A 24,536-nucleotide genomic window follows, 5' to 3' on the forward strand; every position below is an offset into this window, starting at 1 on the left:
CCAAAGGTTTATTTATTCATCGTTTTATTTGTGTTCCTCAGAACTTCGACTTTTTCTCAGGAAAAAGTTAAACTTGACTCTTTTGAGATAAGATTACAGCCAAGTTCTCTCTTTCTCTTTGTCTGAATAATTTCAGTCTTATCTCGTCCTACAAGAAAAGCAGGAGTTACTTATATTACTCTCTCTCTCAATTATTTCTCTATTTTCTTATTTTCTAGTCCCACAAGAAACGCGACTGTCACTTATTTTACTCTGTGTGTGTGTGTGGAACACGCACAACTCACCATTTCTCTTCCCCTACCCTCTTACGAGTGTCTTTCTTCAACTCTCTCTTAGTTTCTAATAACAGATTCCCCTCTTCATTGTAAATTTGATGAAGCACGTCTTGGACAGATTTTCTATTTTCCCATTGCCAGGATTCTGAAGCGAAATCCTGTCAACATTTGCCAATATAGGTTCCAGAATTTTAAAGTTTGCGATCCCTCCTCCTCCTCCTCTCGCATCTTACTATGCATAGGTCACCCGCGTTCTTGAAGTCGCCCTAAAATTTCACAACCATTGGATTTCGACTATTTTTTTTTTTATTTCTTTAACACGAAATTGTATGTACTTTTGGGTTTGAACTTCGGTTTTGACTTAAGGCTTCGAGATTCGTTTTTTGGCTTTGGTTTTCACACTGATATTTACTTTTGATTGAGAGATCTTCGTTTTCTTGTTGGTTATGAAGAGTTTTGTAATGACGTCAAATGGGTTGTATGGATCAGTATTTTTATTTAAGGATTAACCAAAGATAGCATGGTTAGGTCCCAATATCTTTCAAAGTGGCAAGAAACGAATCTTGGTTGAAGAAAGAAAATCTTTACTCACCCTGCAATCCATTTCTCAAGACTAGGGCCTTTAAAAAAATAATTTCCTGTTCAAACCTAGATCAGGAACGAATATTTCAACATATTTTACGCTTCTTTCGAAATGAAAAGGCTGTGAATCAAAACAAGCTCATTTATTCACGAAGACATGCCCAAATAACTTGGATAGATATACAATGACAGCATATTTACACTTCTGTAAAAGTGAAAACGCTGTCAATTATAACTACAAACTTCTTTATTCACGAATTATTGCAATGCGGGTTTATTCTAACAGGACTGGGTCACGAAAATTTCCGAACGAACTTCAGTGCCAGAAGGACTCTTAGAATTACAAGCTACTGAAATATCCCAGATTCTCAGATCCGAAAAGGAAAGGTGGGCGGAGTGCCAGAACAAAATGCAATGGGAGTGGAAGATGCGAGAGAAAGAAAAAAAAAAGGACAGGAAAAAATGGATGAAATTCTGAGGAAAAATATACTACGACGAAAATTCAAGAGAGAGAGAGAGAGAGAGAGAGAGAGAGAGAGAGAGAGAGCATTTTGGTTGTCCCCCTTCGTCGTCCAAACCTCCTCCAATATGGAGAGGTTACTGTCACCTCAACACACGCCAGAGGGATTTTGTGGGAGATCAGGAGTAAAAATCCCCCGCGTTCGTTTTTTTGAGTTTTGTATTTACGGCCTTCGGGGGACGTGGGGGGTGGGGCGGGGTTAGGGATTTATTGGGGGAGGGGGGAGGAATTTTCAAGCATATATACCCTATACGGGGAGAGAGAGAGAGATATAGTAAAAAAAAAAACAAATACGATTTTGACAGGAACACCTGCCTTTTATTTATTTATATTTTTTAAGAAATAGTACTTGTAAGAAAACCATCCTCTGAGAAGCACAGAGACACAGAGAGGAAATTGCTAGATAAAGGAAGAACCTCATAAGAAAAAAAAAAAGGCTGACTATTCAAGAAAAAACGGAAATCGGATTTGAAGGGGAAAAAAAGAAAAACTGAAGGAAATGTAGAACCCGAAAAGGAGAGAGTGGCAGGACAGAAAAGTTATTTCTTACCATGGGTATTTGGACATTTGCTTGCACTTGTCTGCATGTTTATTGAGATGCGTATGTTTGCTGGTTTATTATGAATTGTAGGTTGGTATTTCCAATTACAGCTTGAATAGCAAAGTTATGAGTGTTGGATAACAATTCTACGGTAATTACTCATACTATTTGGAAGGTAATACCTGCCACTTAAATTTTAATTGAAGTTGTATATAGCTTTTAATAAATATATCGGTGGTTGTTCATAGCTTTTAAGAAATATATTATTATTGACGTTAAACAAGCTGCCATGACGAACAGCTATGAATATTAAGCCATGATAAGAATGCGAGAAAGAGGAATATGAATATTATTGCTTCTCTATCGTATAAGAATACAGAATCGTGACGCGAGTTAGTTACTTTTCGGAAGTGAAAATTAAAGCAATAAAGAGTTAGAAAAAAATAAGTAGCATACAAGAGAACTGGGAAGAATAATTGCAAAGAGAAGTACCTGAAGAATGGCTCCGCCCCCTCTAGGTGATAATCCCATCGAGGCCCTTCCCCTCTGTTTGAGGGGGGGGGGGGTGTCATTATTCGTAACGGATATCGAAACCAGTGTTGCGAGAACCCGCCTTGGAATTGGATATCGAGTTAGGATAGCATCTGATAGCACCTTGTATCGGGATTGCTGGAATGACCTGCAGCATCACAAACTGGTTCATCTGAACATCCGAGCACTTTTGTCTAATTTATTTTAAAGTATATGGTGCAATAATTGACTTATAGTGACTGTTGAGACGCGAATAGAGAAAGAGACTAGTTTCGTGGTTTGAGAGGCCGTGAATGATAATAATAATAATAACAACTGATTGGTAGATTGATATATGCATAGGCTGGGACGATTAATCGCAGATGAAAGAGGAGAATATTTAATAACGATCCCAGGTTTCCGATGACTGTGACTGTAAGTCAAGAACCGACATCCTTAAGACTTTGTAGATATACAATATTGAAGAGCGCTCTCGCTCTCTCTCTCTCTCTCTCGCTCCTTTTTTTTTCACCTTGGATGCTCATTAGTTTCATTGCTTCAAAGTAATGATTGGTGAAATTGCGTAGAAATTCTGCAAGTTGTTGTTTGACAATGGGTCTTAGGATGGCGTAACCTTATGACTGGAGAAGAGAGAGAGAGAGAGAGAGAGAGAGAGAGAGAGAGAGAGAGAGAGAGAGAGAGAGAGAGAGAGAGAGAGATTCATTAATGTATTTTTGAAGATTATCCAGAATATTGATAGAAATCACACTTGAAGAATAACTTGTATCGTAGCTGAATCAGAAGACGATATTGTAGCAGTTAACCCCACCCCCACCTCGGTTTTTTTTTTTTATGTAGGAACTCACTGTAACGTTCACATTGGGCTTAGAACCAATGCTTATCCACTGTCATTTTTGGTGTAAAATCTTTCTGAACTTGCCTAGCTAGTGGCATTGGGTTAGCTTAGGACCCGCTAAGCCTACTAGTCATTTTGTAAGAGGAAACAAATCTTTACCGTCTCACCACAAGCCTTTTTTTTCATTTATCTACAATTGCTGTAATAACCATCTCTCTCCAGCAAGGAAACGCAAGTTGACATCCTTTCCAAAGGCTACCTAACTCAAAAACTGGAATGTTTGTGTTGGAGGTATAGTAGATTCACATCAACCGTGCATATGATGTCTAGGCCAGTCCCTTATGACGCTCCTGATTGGCTGTTGATAAGTCAATCACAGGGTTGGAAACTCTCAGTCTCTCTCGAGAGTTCACATAGGCAGGATGTATGTTCCACCTCTCATGAAAGAAGTATCCCTCAGGAGAGATGGAACATACATCCTGCTTATATGAACTCTCTCGAGAGACTGGGAGTTTCCAGCCGTGTGATTGGCTTATCAACAGCCAATCAGGAGCGTCGTAAGGGACTGGCCTAGACATCAAATGCACGGTTGATGTGAATCTACAATAGTATTCTTGTCCCAAGTGATCCGAAGTCACTCTTTTCATTTGTGATATTTTTAAGCTTCAGTTTGGAGCCCATTCAAATCACATTGCTTTGCGAGGCATTCGGAATTGTGCCTGTGAATGCCTTCTATGCTGAGTTTCAAAGGCGTGCGGAAATGCTAAGCCATCAGATGGATTCCTTTTCTGTGCGTTGTATATTCAGGCCAGTATATTTATGTATATTAAACGTGATTGGATAGGAATAATGTTTGTAAGTGAGGGCATGCATTGACCCAGATAATTGTTGTGTTCCCAAAGAATCTGTATTTATGGTAGACATATAATCCTTTTGGTACCTTGTTCTTGACCCTTTAACTATTATATAATTTATGGTGGTTACCAGAATGTCTAGCTTGGCCAACGCGGAATCAGAGGGATTTATTTCTTGATAGAAATTCATTTCTCGATATAGTATGGTTCGGATCCGACAATAAGCTGTAGGTCCCGTGGCTAGGTGACCAATTGATTGCTAACCACATAAAAATGCCTAATCCTTCGGGGCAGCCCTGTGAGAGCTGTTAATCAGCTCAGTGGTCTGATAAAACTGAGATATACTTAACTTAACCAGAATGTCTAAATTCAGAAATACTGGTCATTAAAAAGGGAATTTTACCCCAAAAGATCGAATCATGAATAGAATAATAATCGTCGCTGAGCGATTATCTTGGAATTCGGACAGAGAGAGAGAGAGAGAGAGAGAGAGAGAGAGAGAGAGAGAGAGAGAGAGAGAGGTTGAAAAAAAGATGACAGACTGGTATAATGGTTTGCTGGTCAATTTAGATAGAGAGAGGTGGCTAAATGAAGAATAAAAGAGAGAGAGAGAGAGAGAGAGAGAGAGAGAGAGAGAGAGCACTGCTGGATAATGCCCCAAGTCTCTTCGCTGTGCAACATCTGCCGGCTGATTCCAAACTTTTATGAGAAGTTCAGATTTTAATATGTCCGAATATCTCTGGGTACGAAGACTTACTATATTGGAAAATGGGGAAGGAAGTGGCTGAGTATGAAGGGGGGAGGGGGAGGGGAAGGGGATTATGGCGGGTGGAGTAGTATTACTACTCTATTTTGAAGAAGCGTGGACTTCTTATTTTGGTCTGAACCAGCGAAGTCTTTATGAGACTCGCAGAGAGAGAGAGAGAGAGAGAGAGAGAGAGAGAGAGAGAGAGAGAGAGAGGATGACCGAAGATGAGAGAGAGAGAGAGAGAGAGAGAGAGAGAGAGAGAGTCGGTTATGAGAGAAATGAATTATTTTTTTTAAAGTATAATATTGGTTATTTATTATTGGTTTGGATTTTATTTCGTCTGCAGTAGTATAATTATTCACCTAAATGGCTTCAAAAGTTAGTGTAATGAATACTGGTAGTTTGTAACCCAGCAAATTATTACCAAATACATATTCACTCACACAAAAGAACATTGACAAAAAAACAGATAAATGTGATAAATACATATCCCCTCACGAAAACAAATATTTAGTGAAAAAAAACAGCTGCTCAGGTGTGATAAATAAGTAACCCTCACACAAACGAATATTCAGGCAAATAAATAAATTAATTAACTGCAGATAAATTATTCCAAATACATTTCCCCTCACACAGAAACGAACATTCAGAAATAAATAAAAAAAACTGCAGACCAAGTACGATAAGTGTATCACACTGCAGCTAAAGTACGTAAACTTTCACACAAACAAGTATACGTACAAAACACTGCTGATAGTTTGATAAATGCATGGTCCCTAACACAAAACGAACAGTCAGGCAAAAAAAAAAAAAAAAAAAAAAATGCAGACTAAAGTGTGATTTCCAGCCCCCCCTTCTTTCGAACGCACCACGTTATGAAAACATTGACATCATCATTTCGCCCCCTAAAAGTCGGGCTTTAGGTGAGCAAGGTAATCCAATCATCTCCCCCTTTAATATCCCTCTAAGGGATATGAGAGAAGGGAGTAATGGAAGTTAAGCAGGGGCTGTGGGGAGGAAAAGTAATAATAAGGTAGTTTTTTCGTAGATTTTTTTTTTTTTTTTTTTTTTTTTTGTGGGGGGGGGGGGGTGAGTGTGGGTGATGTTCATGTTCGAAGCATTTTGGTGGAAGAATTGTTATCCGTTTTTTAGTAGAGTATACATACATACACATATATATAATATTATATCTATATATATTTATATATATAGATATATATATATATGCGTGTTTAATAAAGTTAGTGCAACATTAAACCTCCAATTTATCAGCAAATGAACAGCCTCACGATCAATATTTCCATCCCCCCCCCCCCCCCCCCCCCCACCCCCCCCCCCCCCCCCCCCCCCCCCCCCCCCCCCCCCCCCAGAACTACTCTTTGCTTGACCTCTCATTTTCTTTTTCCCTATACAGGCATCAACGTCTTTGCGGTCATTTTACACACTCATCTGCTGGGAAGAAAGGTTCGCGTCCGACACATAAGAGATGGTCGGGAGCTGGAGCCCATCGCCCAGGATAATAATTACGACTTCAATTACCAGGAATACAGAGCCCTTAGCAGTCCCAGAACTGTATTGCCGGTGAGTCTTCATCCTTTTCTTCCGTCCTACCCAAGTTTCTCGACTTTGAAGTATATTCAACAATTTGAGTTCTTCATCGCAGAGTAGTTAAGCATTTAAACTTGTCTTTCGCCTTTACTTCTTTTAACTCGTAAGTTGCCAGTTATTTTTATTGTTTTTAGTTTAATTTTCCTCTTTCATTATCCTAATGAATTGACGCTTGAATTGTTTTAATTTTTTATCGCACATTAGTGGCAAACTTTATTTCACAAGACTTGTTTAATAGGTTATAACATTCTAATAAGTTTTTCATAAGAAACTTATGTTTCTAAATAATATTGTTACTTAAAATTGTCGTGACATTTTGAAAAGAGAATGGTTTATTCTTTACACGTATACAAACCCTAGTATTTTACATATTCATTTACCTAACGAAGCAGAGATAGCCGACTCGAAAAATAACAGAGTACCAATTAAGTACCAGCGATAATTATGCAGTCCATATCATAGTGTTATTTTGCTGTCTTTTTATCCTGCATTTTCCAGTTTTCTCTCTTTGAATTCTGTACTCTACTTTTATTGTGGCACATTTTCTCTTGTTCCCAAATGGATATTCTGGGTTTTATGTTTTTGGCCTATTTATTTTTTTTTTTTTTTGGTTGAGCGATTCTGCATTATTCACATTATTGCAAGGTTCCGGAGGATGCTGGTGTTGGGAAAGGAGGGCGTTGACCTCCCTTGATATACGTTGTATTTTAGAGACGGAAAGTAGTCCCATTGCTGCTATTGGAAAGTAGTCCCATTGCTGCTATTATTTATTTTGTTTGTGGATTCTGCTTCACTCATTGTAGGACTAAGCTATTTGTAAGCACAAGTCCTTGAGTTACCAAGTTACTATCTATTTTTTTTTTTTATTTACAAACTTTAGTTGTATATTGAAGGGCGGTTTGCGCAGTCTCTTTCTATGAATCTTTATTTTCGTTGTATCTTAACACACTTACGTTTAATGATGAAGGAAGCTTGAAAATCAAGTCTATGTAACCTGTGATTTTCCAAATGAACAGGGGGTCTGTCAGAAGACAAAAACTGTCTTTCTGTTATCAGTCTTTTTACCTTGCCTATTTTCAATCCGGTTTACAGTGTACTTTGGCGTTTGCTTGAACCGAGTTGTATTCATTCACTCTGGCATATATTAACCCCATAATCCCTTGTACAACTGCTGTAGAGATAATAGGTCCTTGGAGCAAATCATGTGACTTCAGTCGTTTGTTTTCGAGCCTCATTTCTCTACGAGGAGTTTCCGGACAACCCTATTGGAATATTTTTGAAATTTTGGCAAAAGCAGCACAGACTGAGAAACTTAAAATTTTTCTTTCCTTTTGGCTGAATTAACATCTACCTTTTTGAGCGGAAGGGTAAGTATTGTTTATTGTACCAAAGCGATAGACAGTATTAAAAGTTTCTTAGTCCTTTGTTGCTTTTGCAACTAGATATTTTCAAAAACATTACCCAAACCAAAAGAAGTCCTGAGAAGCTCGAAAACAGAGGACTGAGGTCACAATGTATGACCTACTCCAAGGGTCTGTAGTAGCAGGGAGTATGTGGGTCATATGCCAGAATGAAAGAATTCAACTCTTTTCAAGCACAAGGCCTAGCAAGCTCTATAGGGCAAGTAATAATAACCTTTTTTCTTTATCATCAAATAACTTTGTTGTTAATGAAAGAAAGCAGTAGTAACCGTTTTTCAGTTTCAGAAATGAGTTAAAAAATATGTTTTCATGATCAGTTTATTTACTGGATACAGTTATTCCCTGAAAAAATATACCAATAATTGTCAAACTACGTATACACTTTCTTTGTGCAATGGAATTGAGACGTATACGAAATCACCTGTTGATGTAGTAGTCCTGGCACAGTTTCTTTGTACTGTGGCATCGAGACGCCTACGAATTCACCTGTTGATGGTGTAGTCTTGGCACAGTTTCTTTGTACTGTGGAATTGAGACGCCTATGAATTCACCGGTTGATGATGTTGTCCTGGCACATGTACTGCAGAATTGAGACGCCTACGAAATCACTAGTTTATGTTGTAGCCCTAGCACAGTTTCTTTGTACTGTGGAATCGAGACGCCTACGATATTACCATTTGATGCTGTAGTCCTGGCGCAGTTTCCTTGTACTGCGGAATCGAGACTCCTACGAAATCGCCAGTTGATACTGTAGTCCTGGCACAGTTTCTTAATACTGTGGAATCAAGACGCTTACAAATTTACCAGTTGATGATGTAGTCCTTGCACAGGAATGTTGACCTTGGTTCTGAAATAGGAAAAATAAATGGTATTAATGGCACAAATAATCATTCCTTCCATCTTGCTTTATTTATGAATAATGCATTATTTTAAATAATTATTTCTTAAGACACCGTTGTTACTCAGGTTATTTACACACACCCAGCTTTGAATTTATCGCCATTTAACAACTGAAGTACACAATTTCACTCACCGAGAAGTTAAATTAACTTTTCGTTGGTGATAAGTACACAAGCACGTATACTTTGTTGTTGTGACACTACTAGCTTAAGTTACTCCTTTGCAGCAAAACTTGTTCTGGTACACAGGGCAATATTTCAGGGCTAAACATTCTCATGCATTCATCAGAGGTGGTGGTGATTAAGTGACCTGTGATGAGAGAGGAACTCTATTGGTATATCTTACTCCATTTCAAATATCACAGAGGTCGAACTGTATGTACACTCAGAGTTTATTAAAGTCCACGAGTGGCAAATGATGTAGACTGCTGCTGCTTCTTTCTGGCACCTTGGGTAGGCTGTAAAATTGAGAACTTACTGAATAAATTGTTCCTCTCTTAACAAGCAGCGCTGATCACACTAACTTGAGATGCAAATGAAAGTAACAAAAATAGAAATTAGGATAGTGTTTCATTCCTCATAGAAGTTTGACAGTAACAAAAAAACAGGCAGAGAACTGGAAACATCCATCTGTGGCTCAGCCTTATTGCAGGGCTGCAGCTTGACAGTAATAGTTTCTCTTATAAGAGAATAAATATCTGGGGACTAGCAAAACAGGCAAAAGGAATGCAAAACATGGTCAGTTAATGATCACAAATTGAGGAAACAAATACTGGTGGTAAAGCATACAAACACACTGTCAGTGCCAGTGTTGCAGTTTACTGTTGTTCCATTGCAGTCAACCAACTGGCAAAAAGAGCAAGTAACCTGTGTAAAGCAATGAAGTTGGCAGAATTTTTATCCAAGTTTGTTTTATTTTATTTTTTTTACATGTTACATACCATTCTAATATTAGGTAATCTGGGAAAAACCCACAATCTACTGTGGACAGCCTTCGACATCAGCAGTATTTATCAATACTGAGAACTTGTAGTCCGCATGGAAAGGCTTTTTACCTGTCTTCTCATGTGAGTTTGGAGGGTGCAATAGTGTTCTTGGAAGACTTGAATCATCCTGCCTTCATGCCTAGCAGGGGCATTGATGAAACTTAAGCAGGTTTCTCATTAATTCTTGTGGTATCTGAGGCACTTTAGTTGTGCTGGGAAAACCCGAGCTATAAACTTTCAAGTTTTCTTTCTGTATCCTGTGCATAGATAGTGGAGCCTGCACCTGCACTATCAAACAACAAATAAAAGCCAGCACTACGACTTGTTGAAAGAATGAAACAAGGTAGGATGGAGATGCACGTTGAAATGAATTATCCAGTTCTTGCATCATTGCACTGCTGAATATATCTCGTGTGCTGAAAGAAAATGAGGAGTCAATGACATTATTTAGTGATCCCACGTAATTTTTTAATTATGCAAGGTACCCCAGACATTAAACCATTTCTAACTTTATGGAAACGGGAATAAGTCTGCATAACAGACTTGTCTGAAATGCCTGTTTCCTGCCAAGTTAGACAATTTCTCCATTGCATCCTAAAAATTGCTACTTGTCGAACATTGATAGTCTAATATTTCCTTGTCGTGGGCAAATGATACATGAGTAATACATATTACTCAAGGTTTATTTGTATAGCAAACTAATACCGTATTCAGAAATGCAGATTTACACCAATTTATAGTACAGTACTTACTAATTGAAGTCAGCTGAAAAAGTTCTAAAATGAATTTAGCAGTGCTTATATAATGTGCTTTTAATAATATGGAATGGTAGCATTTAAATACAATTTTCTGACATTTTCATACTAAAAAGATACTTGTTTTGTTTGTTACAGGGTGACCATCTGATTGGAGAATGCACCTACAACAGTAGGGAAAGGACAACAATCACTCTAGGAGGCTTTAAAACAAGGGATGAGATGTGCCTGTCTTATCTCTTCTACTGGCCCAAAGTCGACCTATCTTTCTGCCATTCAAAGCCTTCTTTGAACACTGTGCTTCATGCCCTTGGCATTCAAGAGCTTTGGCCGTAAGTATAATGGGAGCATTTTTTGGCTTGCTTGTTGCTAAGTGTTTGTTTGGGAGACAAGATTCATACTATATTCACTTGTCATGATTACAGTAAAATCTAGTTTGACTTACAAATGTGCATTTCCACAGGAATTCAAATCCCATCAAGATCCGACAACCAATTGAATTGGCTGGGAGAACCTTGGAGTGGCGTTTGTTGAACTATGATTGGAAGAATCATTTTGAATATTTCCAAGATGCCACGCACACAGGTACCTTCAACCCCATGTGCTGGAGAAGAGGAGAGAGTTTAATTCCTGTAAGTAATGGATTTCACCACTTATTATTTTTTAAACTAATGACAAAATAGGGATATTATTATGAGTAATATCATATGACCAGTGACCTTATGTTTCTCCGTCTTTATTGCAGGATGTTGAAAAGCTCGACTATGAATACCCAAATATTACAGAGCCTTGGGTAGCTGAGAATGTTTGTCGAAAACGGCGAAGGAAGAACCGGAGAAGGAAGAATAAGACTGCTCGTGGAAGGAACCACCACCTCGTCGGGCATGGTGCCGAGGGAGAGGAACTGGAGGAGGAAGACGGAGACACTGAAGAGGAGGTCATGTTTGATGACCAGATGAATTCTAAACCAATAGAAACAATAGATGTTGACCATTACAATCACAGAGACATTTTCATGCCTGTTATGGAAGAGCACCTGGAAACTGGCATCATTGACATCTACGGTGTAGACACTGGTCACTCAGCGGCCCCTGACCGCGAGCTTCAGAAGGAGTTCCAGGATATGGAGAGAGACCTCGAAGAGGAAATGCACAAGAAGTTCCCAGACACCTTCCAAGAACGGACGGGTCACCCGAACAAAAACGAATTGGGGAGCAGTGCCCCAGCAAACACAGTTTCATTGCTGGCAGTGGTGTCTGTGCTGGCCCTTTCTTTCCTGACGATACTCTATGATGGACACGGCTGAAGAAAAGTCTGTTGGCCAAAAATATACACGTAAGAAAAGAGCTTTAGCACTGGAACAAATGAGTCAGTTGTGATTGGAAAGCATTTGAAAAAAGTTATGAAGGTAAAGTGACATGTGCTGTGAAATCCTTGCTTAACAGAACAAACAAAATAAATAGCCTGTTCCCCTTCCTGTTTAAATAGATTTTATTACAGTAATTTTCTGTATACAGAAAAAGGACAGTGCGAACTGCCTTAAGGAGCAATGGACTCTCTATGTTGTATGTTGTGGAGGATTTCCGTGTTTTGGGGTTGTTGGTGGTTATCTAAAGTCACAGAAAAACTTCACCCAATTGGATAAAATAAAATGCACCATTAATCATGGGAAGTCGCGGTGTGTATATTGTATGCACAACCTTTCCTGGAAAGGTTCGTTTCAAGGTTATGTGGGAGAGAGAGACTGGTGGAAAGTTGAGAAGAAGCGCAGAATCCCAAAATTCATCACAAGAGCAAAAAACTCTTCATACACCAACGGTCCTTACTGTCAGTAGTAGCTCCTGATCTGCTATATATTACAGTGCCTGATTTTGTACATTTCGCTTTCATGTGTTTTGAGAGTATTTCATACTTAGGGTATGAAAAGTGATGTTATTTATATAGATTGAGAAGAATGTCGCACTCGTGTTTAATAAAAAAAAAATAAAATAAAAAACTTAATACAAAATGAAGTTGGTGGCCAGCTATATAAGTAATTGGCAAGTTTCATTACACAAATTCAGTAATAAATAAATAATGTTCACATCGAGGTTTTTCATATGGCCGTTACAGCAATTGCATAATAGGCAGTTTTTATCCCACAATAATTTTTTTATTTTGATTTAATTTTTGGAATGAGTCGACGTTATCTCTCAAGAGTAGTTTTCGCGAACTGTAATTTTTGGATCTACATATACATATATATTTTTGAGCGAGTTTGAATATTTTAGTCATCATGATGTAAATAGAGAGCAAATGGACATTTTACATTTTTCATTATGCACTTACATGATTTTTTTTTGTGTGTGTTAGAGCACAGTCTATCGAAAGTTTGCAAAAAGACTATGAAAGATTGTGAAAGTTCTGTTCTGAAGGGAACACCCGTCAGGAAAGGCTACACAAATATAACAAAAATAAGAAAAAAAAATTATTTGGGATGCGACTGCTTAAGTTCTGACCAAACTACATTATATATAGAAAAGTCTGGTAAACTTTCAATGAGAGAGTGGTAAACTTTTCAACTTTATGGCCGCTTTACTGAATATCCTAATAACCCAGTGATATAGAGAAATACTAATCAAACCTTAATGACTATAGAAGATTTATAGAAAAAATTATCTTGAATCTATAAGTGCTTCACACAGAGGATGTTTTGTCCTTACGAAGTACACTACTCTCATAGTCTCTTTCCACCTCTCCTTTTCTCTCCTTGTCAATCTCTGTCTGTCTGTCTCTCTCTCTGTTTTTTCTCCTTCATCTCTCCTGTGCTCTGAAGCAATAGGGTCGTAAAGGTGACCAAACACTACAGTAGTGAGCATATGTCATGTCAGGCTGGTACATCATTTAACTTCGAGAGTGGTTATTCTAGTTAGCTATCTCCTGTAACCGTAGTTAACTAGTCCAATCCAAAATCCGTGGCTTTGGCTTCTTAAATAATTAATATCTGCAAGGGAAAAATTTTATAGTCATACATGCTGGTGAACTTTGCAATAAAGAGAAAAATAAAAAAAAAATAATCTAAAGGCCTTAGACTAAAAAAAAAACTGCTGTTTTCAAAAGCTGTTAGTTGTGTACATTGCTGGTCTCCACGGACTTTCGGATTGCACTACCTCTCAAGCTCTCTTGTCTCTGAAGAAATAGTGTGTGCCCAGATGGGTCAGTGTGCCCAGAATGGGTCAACGTGCCTCTATCCTTTTAAAGCATAAGAAGTGGAGCTTCCAGTGAATTTAAATAAAGCACTAATGTAATAAAAAAACAAGAAATTATACATAAAACCCCCTCCCCCCATTATAACCACCTTTTAAAAAATTGTTTTTTTTTCCTGATTCTGAACTGAAAACACATTATAAGTTCTCTGTGATTGTAGTAGTTGTCGCCATGGATTCCTAAAGCGTCCTAAACACATTTTTAATGTCCCTGTTCTAATCTTATTTCAAGTGAAAAAAGTATTTTGCCTTGAATTTCTGAAACCCTAAAGATTGGACATTTTAGGGAAAATGTGGGTTTTTGGGGTAATTAAGTTTAAGGCTTCATTATTCCTATCTCCTTTGTTCATGTTTATTAAACCTGATGTATTTTACGTTTTTACAGATGTATTTACGTACTGAATTTATTACCATTTTGATCAAGATGCAATGCCTCTAGATAACTGAATTTTAAAACTGCAATACACTGACGAAATATATTTACATATATTTTTTGACATGTTTGTTCAGCCTTCGATTATTTTAATATCGCTTATCGCGTACTAAATGGATTTTATGAAGTGTAAAGCAGCGTGTGTGTTTTTTATAGATTTTACTTCACCTATCACACAATGATTCAGGTCATTTACCCCCCAGGTTAAGCGGATAAAAGCAACTGAACCCCCATCAAACAAACACTGAAGACTTGACCACTAAAACCTTCGGCTGGATTGTGAACCTTATTGACAGTTAAGATCCTAATCGACTTGTGGACTTTTTCCAGTCTATCATATATTTTTAGATGCTTTCAAGTCTCCCCCCCCCTTATTTTATTCTATTGTTCTACTGTATATATGTTCAACTATCTCAGTATAATCTAAGACATTACATAAATATTGTGATCCCTTAGGAAAAAAAATGCCGTTTACAAGTTTACAAATAGTTTGCTTTTTTATATACCAATATGTTCCTAATTTTTGTGTTACAGTACTGTATATTGTGATGCTATATAGAATGTTTTAGTGGGCGCTGGCAAACCCTTGCAGAGCCATCAGTGCTTTTTAAGTGAATTAATACGATTGGATGTTAATACACGAATTTTGTTCCTATCAAGAGTGAAAGCAACATCTCTCACGTAACTTCGTCCATATGCATATTCGCTGGGTTTGTTATGTCCAATATAAGTAAAAAAATGTATTGTTGGTTTTCCCAGTCATTATTTTTCTCCACAAATCTGATAACAAGAAATTGTGATCGATTGGAATGAAGCCATTGAGAAATCGGAAGAATGGGGCCCCTAAGAGTCTGTAGATTTGCTTTTCTGTATGACTTGTTCATATATATATATATATATAGTTTCTGAGACATGGCGAAAGAATAAAAGTGAAGTGTGTCATGTCGATTTCCGTGTTTGACCAAAAGCTATTGAACTAAAATATGTATAACCAATGTGTATTTTATATCCGTGAATGTAAATTTGTATAGCATGTAAATAGTAATCATTAATACTAATATTGTATTTTTTCAAACGAGTGTTTTATTTATTGCCCTTCTTTGGGAAGTGAAAATCGGCTTGAACAGAAGATCCTTTCCTGATGACATACGGGTAACAGAAAATAAGGGTTATGGAGAACGAGCGATTACATCAAAAGTTACCTATCGTCATGTTGATGTTGGGTTATGGATTCTGACAGGTCAAACCACATTTAATATTGGTGAAAATCTGATCAAGTTACACAATATACTAACAACTGAAAGACAGAACAGATCGAGTTAGTTAGATTTTAAAATGCTTATGCAGTCAATAATGTTGTAGAGGAGTATTATAGAATCATGGGTTAGAAAGCCTATAGTTACCAAACACCAGGCGTCTTATGATAGATGTTGTTCGCGATTAAGCTGGCCTTATGCCAGCACGGGTTCTTGCTCATAGAGCAGCCCGTAGGAACTTCTGATTGAATCGTGCGATTTCAACTGAGCTGGATTTTCGTCGGAACAAACGCAGCGCTCAAGACCTTACAACGAAGCTTATAAGCTTCAGTAAAACCTAACTGGGACTGTCACTGTTTGGAAAAAAATAAAATTTAAAGCCAAAAGACAAGAAGCGCATAATTTACGATCATGAGCAAATAAAAATAAAGGAAAACGGGAAAATTTTATTAAAATAACTCCTAAAATAATTTGCAAAGGTAGTAATGAATAAACAGAAATGGTTGCCAAAATATGAGTTTTTGGGTAAAGACATAACTGTCAACACAGGTTGCAATTTAAATGGAAATTTTATTACGTGGCAAAACACTGCAAGTGCATCTGAATTAATCAAACAGTCAAAGCTTGTGCTTTAGAATGTCAGGCAAAATGAGCGGGACAAAATCCACACTCGGTAAGACATTCTTATACTAAAATGTGGGATGGAGAAGTTAGGCTCGAAGTGCTTGCACCCCCCCCCCCCCCCCCAAAAAAAAAAATCCTGAAGCCCGATAGATAAACAAATAATGAGTCATAAGTTTGCCCCAGGGGTGGGGGGAGATAATGCCGTCAGTGCACCTCATGCAATGCATTACCTGAGGTTCTTTGCAGCGTCCCTTCGGCCCCTAGCTGCAACCCCTTTCGTTCCTTTTACTGTACCCCCATTCCTATTCTTCTTCCTTCTTACTTTCCACCCTCTCCTGACTACTGTTCCATAGTGCAACTGCGAGGTTACACATTGCAAACCTTCTTACGGTCAATTTCCATTTCAGCGCTGAATGACCTTATAAGTCCCAGTGCTTGGTTTTTTTGTTTGTTTGTATGATGTTTTTACATTGCATGGAACCAGTGGTTATTCAGCAACGGAACCAACGGCTTCACGAGACTTTCGAACCACGTCGAGAGTGAACTTCTATCACCATAAATACACATCTCTCACACCTCAATAGAATGTCCGAGAATCGAACTCGCGGCCACCGTGGTGGTACGCCAACACCATACCGACCACGCTACAGAGGCGCTTCCCAGTTCTTGGCCTTTAGCCAAATTTCTATTTCAATTCAAAGTCATACGTTTGGCCAAGTTGAGTAAGAAAACGCTTAGTTGTATCTTTAGCTAGTATGTAAATGTGAGCTGCATACGCATAATTATACATATCCATACAGACAAGTCATTCTTGTGGAACAATGCAATAAGAATTTGGACTTTTATAGCTAATTTTATAGACTATGTTAATCAGGGAGAATAGCAAATTTCCACAAATTTCCTCAAAATGTGTGTGAACAAGAGAGTATAGAAAATTTCCACATAGAACACATATATGAGAAGGGGTCGAATACTGTTTGAGAAAAGGGAGTATACAAAAAAAAAAAAATATGAGAAGGGATCAAATACTGTCTGAGAAAAGGGAGTATACGGAGGAAAAAAGAAAAAAAAAAAAAAAAAAAAAAAGTTGCATTTTCCCACACACGGAACATCCCATTATGAAAAGGAAGAAAAAAAATCAGATGCAAATTATAAACTATGAACACTAGTCAAAAATGCAGGATGGATAGATGGACGAGAAATTAAAAGAACAAGGAAGGTAACCTGCACCGATGTCTGACAGCACTGACCTTTCACTGATCCATTATTTATATTATTATTATTATTTCAGTAGATGAAACTTATCCACACGGAACAAGCACACCAAAGGAGCCAATGGCTTGAATGTCATGCTTCCGAAGAATGTCGATTTCAACCTCCCACAGCAGACCCCACACTAGCAGCAGTAACTGATCACGATACAGAGCCAGTGATTTTCCATCTCCCCTGGCAAAGACGCGAATCCGCGTCATCCGAGTGGCATTCCACCACACTAACCACTATACCACTGGCCCAGCAAAGCAACAAAAATAGCGTCCACTCAAGTCAATTACGCATTAATTTAAAGAAGGAAATGCAGCGAGACCCCAATTACCTGCAACAAGGAATGATTGGCCCACTTATCCAAAAACAATAATACCGACTTAAAAAAAAACACACACACACAAAAGGAGTCGACAGAAGCAACAAATGATAAACGGAACAAAAACCGTCACGCCATTTATGAAGCAAAGAAAAACTACAACGTTGAAGTCATCATACCACCCTCATTTGAACTGATATCATGCAGCAGCCATGAGCAATTGATTGCGATTAAGGGTCCCGAAGAAACTGCCACAGAGAGAGAGAGAGAGAGAGAGAGAGAGAGAGAGAGAGAGAGTGTACAATGGCTACGCACATGAAATCAACAGGCTTGCTATACATGTTCGAGTACAATGGTACGCACATGAAATCAACAGAGAGAGAGAGAGAGAGAGAGAGAGAGAGAGAGAGAGAGAGAGAGAGAGAGAGAGAGACTGTAAAACACCGGGAAACACTACATAGTTTTACGAGTTGAACGCACAGTGAAACTCAAGACTTATAACCCTCCTATTATAATTCTTGCACATCCAGTAATATCGTACAATAGGATCGAGCTTATGTTAAGATTAAATGGAGGACATGACGGTTTTGTAATTTTATGACTGTTTTAGTCTCCGTTTGCATGTCACTGGTTTGAATACATTAAACAGTTGTAAAAAAACATAAATCTAGATCATAGATAAAAATTCACATAAGCAAATAAAAGCAACAAAAAATATGCAAGTCAACTACTAGTTATGGACCAAGTCATATTTTCCCCGCTTATCATCGTGAACAGCTCCCAGAATGGAAAACAGTCATTTAATGTAGAATTGTACATTAATTTATGCACTGTCAGGGATTAAAAACAATGTGACTGTAAGCTTTAAAATTCAACATTTTTCGGACAACTGTGCAACATTCAAGAATAAAAGCAGCCTTTTGGAAAGCACACGCGTTGCTTATCAACAGTTTCCATTGCAACTCGTGCTATTTCAACAGAGCTGGATTTGTGTGTGTGTGTTTTTTTTTTTTTTTTTTTTTTTTTTGTCGGCACTAATGCAGCACGCAAGACCTAACAATGAAGTTTAGGCTTCAGTAAAAACTAACTGGACCTGACAACGTTAAAAAAAAAAAAAAAAAAAACCGTTTTGGTTAGAACGCACCTTGAATACTGTATAGAAATTCCCACGGGTGACGAACTTGCAGAGACAAAATGCTGAGGGTATTCATGTGTAAAAATACGAGAAAAAAAGGGGGCTTGGGGTGGGATACCGTTCGATGTCGAAAGTCAGTGATGCAACAACGCTCTGAAAACTAATATTTTTTGTTACTACGGACTACGACACCGAAACATTTGCGCATCGTTCACAACTGGGCATTACAGATGATGCCCTGAGGTGCGGATTAACTGCTCAGTTGTCAAGGATACATAAACGTAATCCAAATAATCTGCCAAATAATCGACAATTGTTCACCGGCATCGAGAAAATATCTTAATATGACATTTTAACAACTTTCATTACGAGTGTTTTATTCTGTGAAAGAAATTACTCTGAAATAATGGAATGATGCTATGATGCGGAAGATAAACTAATCACTTCCTGCGGGTAATAAATTTTTTTTTATTAAAAGCTGCAATAATGAATAAAGAGATTAGTGAATAAATTATGTATATATAGCCTATATACATATAAACTGTCACTCACACAATTGCTCTGTGTATTAATACAATTACTAACATGACTTCATTGAAACTGGATGGTATCTAGCAGAGATATTTATTCAAGAAAAGTTACAAGCTTTCCTTAACATCCAGTTTCAATGTTGCCCTCTTAGTAATTACATATATATATACATATACATACATATATATATATATATATATATATATATATATATATATATATATATATATATATACATATACATATACATCTATATATATATTATATATATATATATATATATATATATATATATATATATGATGTATGTATGTATGTATGTATGTATGTATGTAATGTTTATAGTATGTATATATATATATAATATATATATATATATATATATATATATATATATATATATTATATATATTAGTATGTATGTATGTATGTAGTATGTGCTGATATCATATATATATTATATATATATATATATATATATATGATGATATATATATATATATATATATACTATATATATATATATATATATATATATTGTATGTATGTATGATGTATGTATGTATGTATGTATGTGAAGTATATAATCTATATATATATTATAATAATATTATATATATTATAATACCTATACCTTATATATAACCTAATATGTATTATACCGCTAGATATATACCGATATATATACATATACCATATACATATATATTATAATATATATTATATATATGTTATTGGTATGTATGTATGTATGTATGTATGTATGTATGTATTGTGTATATATATATATAGGTAAAGTATATATATATTATTATATAGTATATTATATGTATGTATGGTATGTATGTGTGTGTATATATATAGATATATACCACACATATACATTATATTATACATATACATATACTATACATATACATATACATATACATATATATATATATAGTATATATATATATATATATATATATATATATATACACATACATACATTACACGCACACACACACGAGTATATTAATATAATTTTGCAATTCCTACGCACAGTGTCACCCCTCATTACATTTTATTTAAACATTCATGAGGACACTTATGAGAGACCTGCAACGCCAAAATAAAGCACAGCGAAGACATGAAAGTGCGGGATCGTTTCAAGTCTTTGCTCGCGGTGACTAAACGTAGGGATGAGGAACCAATTTCGTAAATAACCCGCAGTAAAAATGTAAGTCGGAAAGACCTGAGGACACAGGATTCGAATACAGATGAGGGAGGAAGGGTTCTGGCATGAAAAATACAGGTGGAGCGCGCGAAACGCAATATAACCGCGGTAATTATACCTAATGAGGATGGATTGAACGCTCAACACAAAGTCAATACAGAATTGGGTGGCAAGGAACAAAATTTTCGATTGCTGGGGGTCACAGAATGTGCTGCCTAGATGCTGCTCAAGAGAGAATCTATGAGAAAGATTGGAATAAGGAAAAAGGATTGATTTAGAAAAATTCTATGACTAAGTTATCTGAGTAAGCAAGAAAAAGTCTATGAAATTCTCTCGGTTCACTGACGTACCAAGCATTGCCGCCATGGCTGGTTCCTTAAGGGTTAATAACAGATTTACGACGAATACATATAAAAACAATCCTATTTGAGATAGTTTATCAAAATAATATTGACTGTTTGTTTGTATGGTGTTTTTACGTTGCATGGAACCAGTGGTTATTCAGCAACGGGGCCAATGGCTTTACGCGACTTCCGAACCACGTCGAGAGTGAACTTCTATCACCAGAAACACACATCTCTGACCCCTCAATGGAATGCCCGAGAATCGAACTCGCGGCCACCGAGTTGGCAGCCAATACCAAACCAACCACGCCACTGAGGCGCTGTCAAAATAAGAAAGCTGGATAAACGAAAGAAAGGACTACAACGTACAGCAGAGTTTTAAGTACTCCAATTCGAATAAAAAATGCACAAATTGTTAAGATACTAACCAGACGCACTAAACCCAAGGAGGTTTAACAGCACAAAACCATAACTTAAAAAGATACATTGTTCACTTCACAACTGTTACCAATTTATATATAAAAAAGCTTAAAAGTAGAAGACAGATCGTTATTACAGGTAAAAAAAGTAATTATCATTCAGAGCTTATATAGCCTTAGGTAGATTCATGGTATAAAGAACTGACCCAAACCACTGTATTTAGTTAACGAAATACGATCTTGTATCAAGGATGCCTTCCTTTGTAGGTAAATTCACGTTAGAACAGTGATGAACTTCGGCTTAATTGAACTTCGGCTTAATTAAATTTTACTTAATTTGTATAATATAAACATCAAAAATGGCATCCTTTCACGGCATATAAAAGATAATAAAAATAATAAAAATAATAATAATAATAAAATTAAAAATAATTAAAATAATAAAAAAAATAATAAATATAAAAAATAATAATAGTTCTAAGGGGTCCACAATAATAAATAAATATTAATAGTTCGTGTATAATTTAAAATCAGTTTACAAAGCACCTGTTTCAAAGGTGCTTTGTAAAGTGTTTCTAAATTATATACGAGCTATAAATATTTATATATTATTGTGGACCCCTTAGAACATTATATATACTCTTGATAAGAGTTTTTCTCAAATAATAATAATAACCCATCCTACTAGTTACGAGGAGAGAGAGAGAGAGAGAGAGAGAGAGAGAGAGAGAGAGAGAGAGAGAGAGAGAGAGAGAAAATTATAATCAACCCCTAACTATGTGGCAGATAATTGCTTGGCGTGATACACCCGTCGTGCAATTTGTCTCATGAAACTTTATTTAATATTCCTTCCCAGCTGAGTGCCCACATGCTGGCATATACCCCCTCGCGTACGAGTAATTATAGGCTGTGAGTACACACCAGTACACGAGAGCACTGAGTGTAATAAGTGTTCTGTACATACACTCCTCAAGTGTATGCAAAGAACGAGTGCGTTTATACCCTATACTTTTTTCAGCATGGTTGAAAGCTTACATACATGTGTAAGCAAATACATATACAGAAATTGCACATTATGCAAAACTCACATTGCATTATTCAGGTTAGATAGATAATTGAAAATAAAATGCTCCACATTTTTCTAAAGATAACATAAGACACTCCTATTCACTTCATTTAATGTCCTAATCATAGCATTTTGACAGTTCTTTAATTTACTGAAGAGAGAGAGAGAGAGAGAGAGAGAGAGAGAGAGAGAGAGAGAGAGAGAGAGAGAGTTATCTGGTTTCTTTGAACGATGTGCAAGGTCGTAAGTAAAGGATCTATAAAGCAAAAAATGTTCTTCAGTCACGTCAGTATCAAAACCAAAAATAGCTCTTAATGACAATTCACGAAGAGGCAGAATAATTTATGCCAACACCAAGCATTACAACAAAACGCTAAAATAAGCCCTAGCAAAAAAATTCCGCGGAACGCCTTAACAAAATACAATACCTAACTCAAACGCTGAAAAAAAAAAAAAAAAAAAAATTATCAAAAGACGGGGACTGGAGAGTATCCATTTAAAAAATGAACGAGGCACCTAAGCATCAACTATCAAGACTGACGCTTTTCTACTGCACAACTTCAATCAGTGATCAGACCCAAAATAAATTAATTAAAAGACTAAAAGCGAACACGAATCAGTGCCTCGCTTCAACTTCACGTTTCTGATACAATTCAAGTCATTATTTACCAAGACCGACTAAATGTGGAGCGAAGATTTTCCCATTCATTCAATGATTATTATATACAGAATACAGCTTAAATGCTGAATATTACTAACAACTAAAACACGAACCTGAACTAGTAATCAAAGCATTCGTTATGTATTACGTATGTGATTATTGATGAGACAGGATGCGACTTGGTACTCCACATTAAGGTGACACTAATACAGACACAAAAAATTTAGAAAGTGGCATAATATCCGAACTAAGTCCCGAGCAGGATTGATATTAGAAAAGGAAATTTTTAAAATTATACTGAAAACATAGGTCGACATTGCCTCTACTTGCCTCTACTTAAAATCAAGGGAACTGCATTGACAAAGCCCATTTTCAAACTATTATTAGGTCACGCTTGTATCAATAAACCAAACGCGACTAGAGCAGTTTACAACTGTACAATTACCCACAATCACGCTCATGCCACCCCTCAATAAAATACTAGGTTCTTGACGGGAATACCAATGGCATGTTTAATCGCACATGTGCGTGCAGTGTAAGTGCGAAATATGTACTTCAAAATGTACTTCAGTTTGACTGCACAAATACTGTGTATATGCTCCATTTTGCTCAATGACACCAAAATTAACACTGGCTCTGTGCCACTGCTCAAGCAACCCCCCCCCCCCCCCCCCCCCACCCCCAACCACCGTGTCAATTCGTGTGTCCAAAGCACACAACGATGATTCGAGACCCTTGACCAAACCTACATGCTAATTTGACCCAGCTCACGGCTACGAAACTCACACACACACACTGTAAAAATAACAGCGTACCACACCCTTCCAATTATTTAAGGCGTGGGATAGAAGGTTGGGCCCGTTGGGGCCACAAAGGGGTTAGGAGCACAGGGAGCAAGTGCCAAGTGTTCCAGGAAATATAATTCTCACTTTTTCCGTGACGAAACGCAGAAATATGTTTATCCAATTAATTGAAGCCGAACCTTTCTATTTAATACCTGCTACTTCATTTCTCTATTTTCCATGGCGGCCGCCGCCGTCGCTGCTGCTGCTGCTGCAGCTGTACATTATCATAACGTTCAACAGAAAAAAGATATTCTAGTTGGAGACAATGGAGTGAATGTCCTTATTTTTCTTAACATATAAACGAATTTCAGTTTGCCTCTCTCTCCATTCGAGCAGCGTTCGTAATATTTCAGGAGTGTGCTCAATTCATTTGCATTGCCCTCAAAATTCTCTCTCTCTCTCTCTCTCTCTCTCAGACCCGACCTTTACAAAACGTTCAAGGAATTTATCTGAATTTCTCTAAGAGACGAATAAACAAAGGAATGATCACTCCTCGCATTTAACAAGTTAATGCCCCAAGTTAATGCCCAAGGTTTGTGAAATTTCCACAAAAGCAATAACTACACAATATCTCAAGTCAATGACTAAGTATCAAAAAAAGGTTAGCCGCCGGTTCGTAAA

The 24,536-nt window shown here is 37.0% G+C and overlaps 2 protein-coding genes across 10 annotated transcripts in view; one reads left to right on the forward strand and one right to left on the reverse strand.

The window, feature by feature from the left end:
- LOC135198704 (DBH-like monooxygenase protein 1) overlaps positions 1–15,308 on the forward strand; it is a 76,441-nt gene extending 61,133 nt beyond the window's left edge. Inside the window, exons 8-11 of the mRNA XM_064226547.1 lie at positions 6,301–6,467; positions 10,694–10,887; positions 11,019–11,187; positions 11,301–15,308. Coding sequence (XP_064082617.1) covers positions 6,301–6,467; positions 10,694–10,887; positions 11,019–11,187; positions 11,301–11,861 — 1,091 coding nt within the window. The 3' untranslated portion in view covers positions 11,862–15,308. The remainder of the gene's footprint in view (positions 1–6,300; positions 6,468–10,693; positions 10,888–11,018; positions 11,188–11,300) is intronic.
- Positions 8,220–24,536, reverse strand: part of LOC135198703 (uncharacterized) — a 990,834-nt gene continuing 974,517 nt past the window's right edge. For 4 of the 9 annotated variants that reach the window (XR_010310875.1, XR_010310872.1, XR_010310867.1 and 1 more), the window contains 2 exons: positions 8,949–9,124; positions 8,220–8,762 (listed from right to left, as the gene is read on the reverse strand). The gene's annotated coding sequence lies outside the window, so the exon portion shown is untranslated. Of the gene's footprint in view, positions 8,763–8,948; positions 9,125–13,178; positions 13,539–24,536 lie in introns of all 9 variants that reach the window. The other 5 variants (XR_010310873.1, XR_010310869.1, XR_010310874.1 and 2 more) reach the window with 3 other exon arrangements.

The sequence above is a fragment of the Macrobrachium nipponense genome, chromosome 22 (assembly GCF_015104395.2).
Source record: "Macrobrachium nipponense isolate FS-2020 chromosome 22, ASM1510439v2, whole genome shotgun sequence".
Classification (NCBI taxonomy): Eukaryota; Metazoa; Arthropoda; class Malacostraca; order Decapoda; family Palaemonidae; genus Macrobrachium; species Macrobrachium nipponense.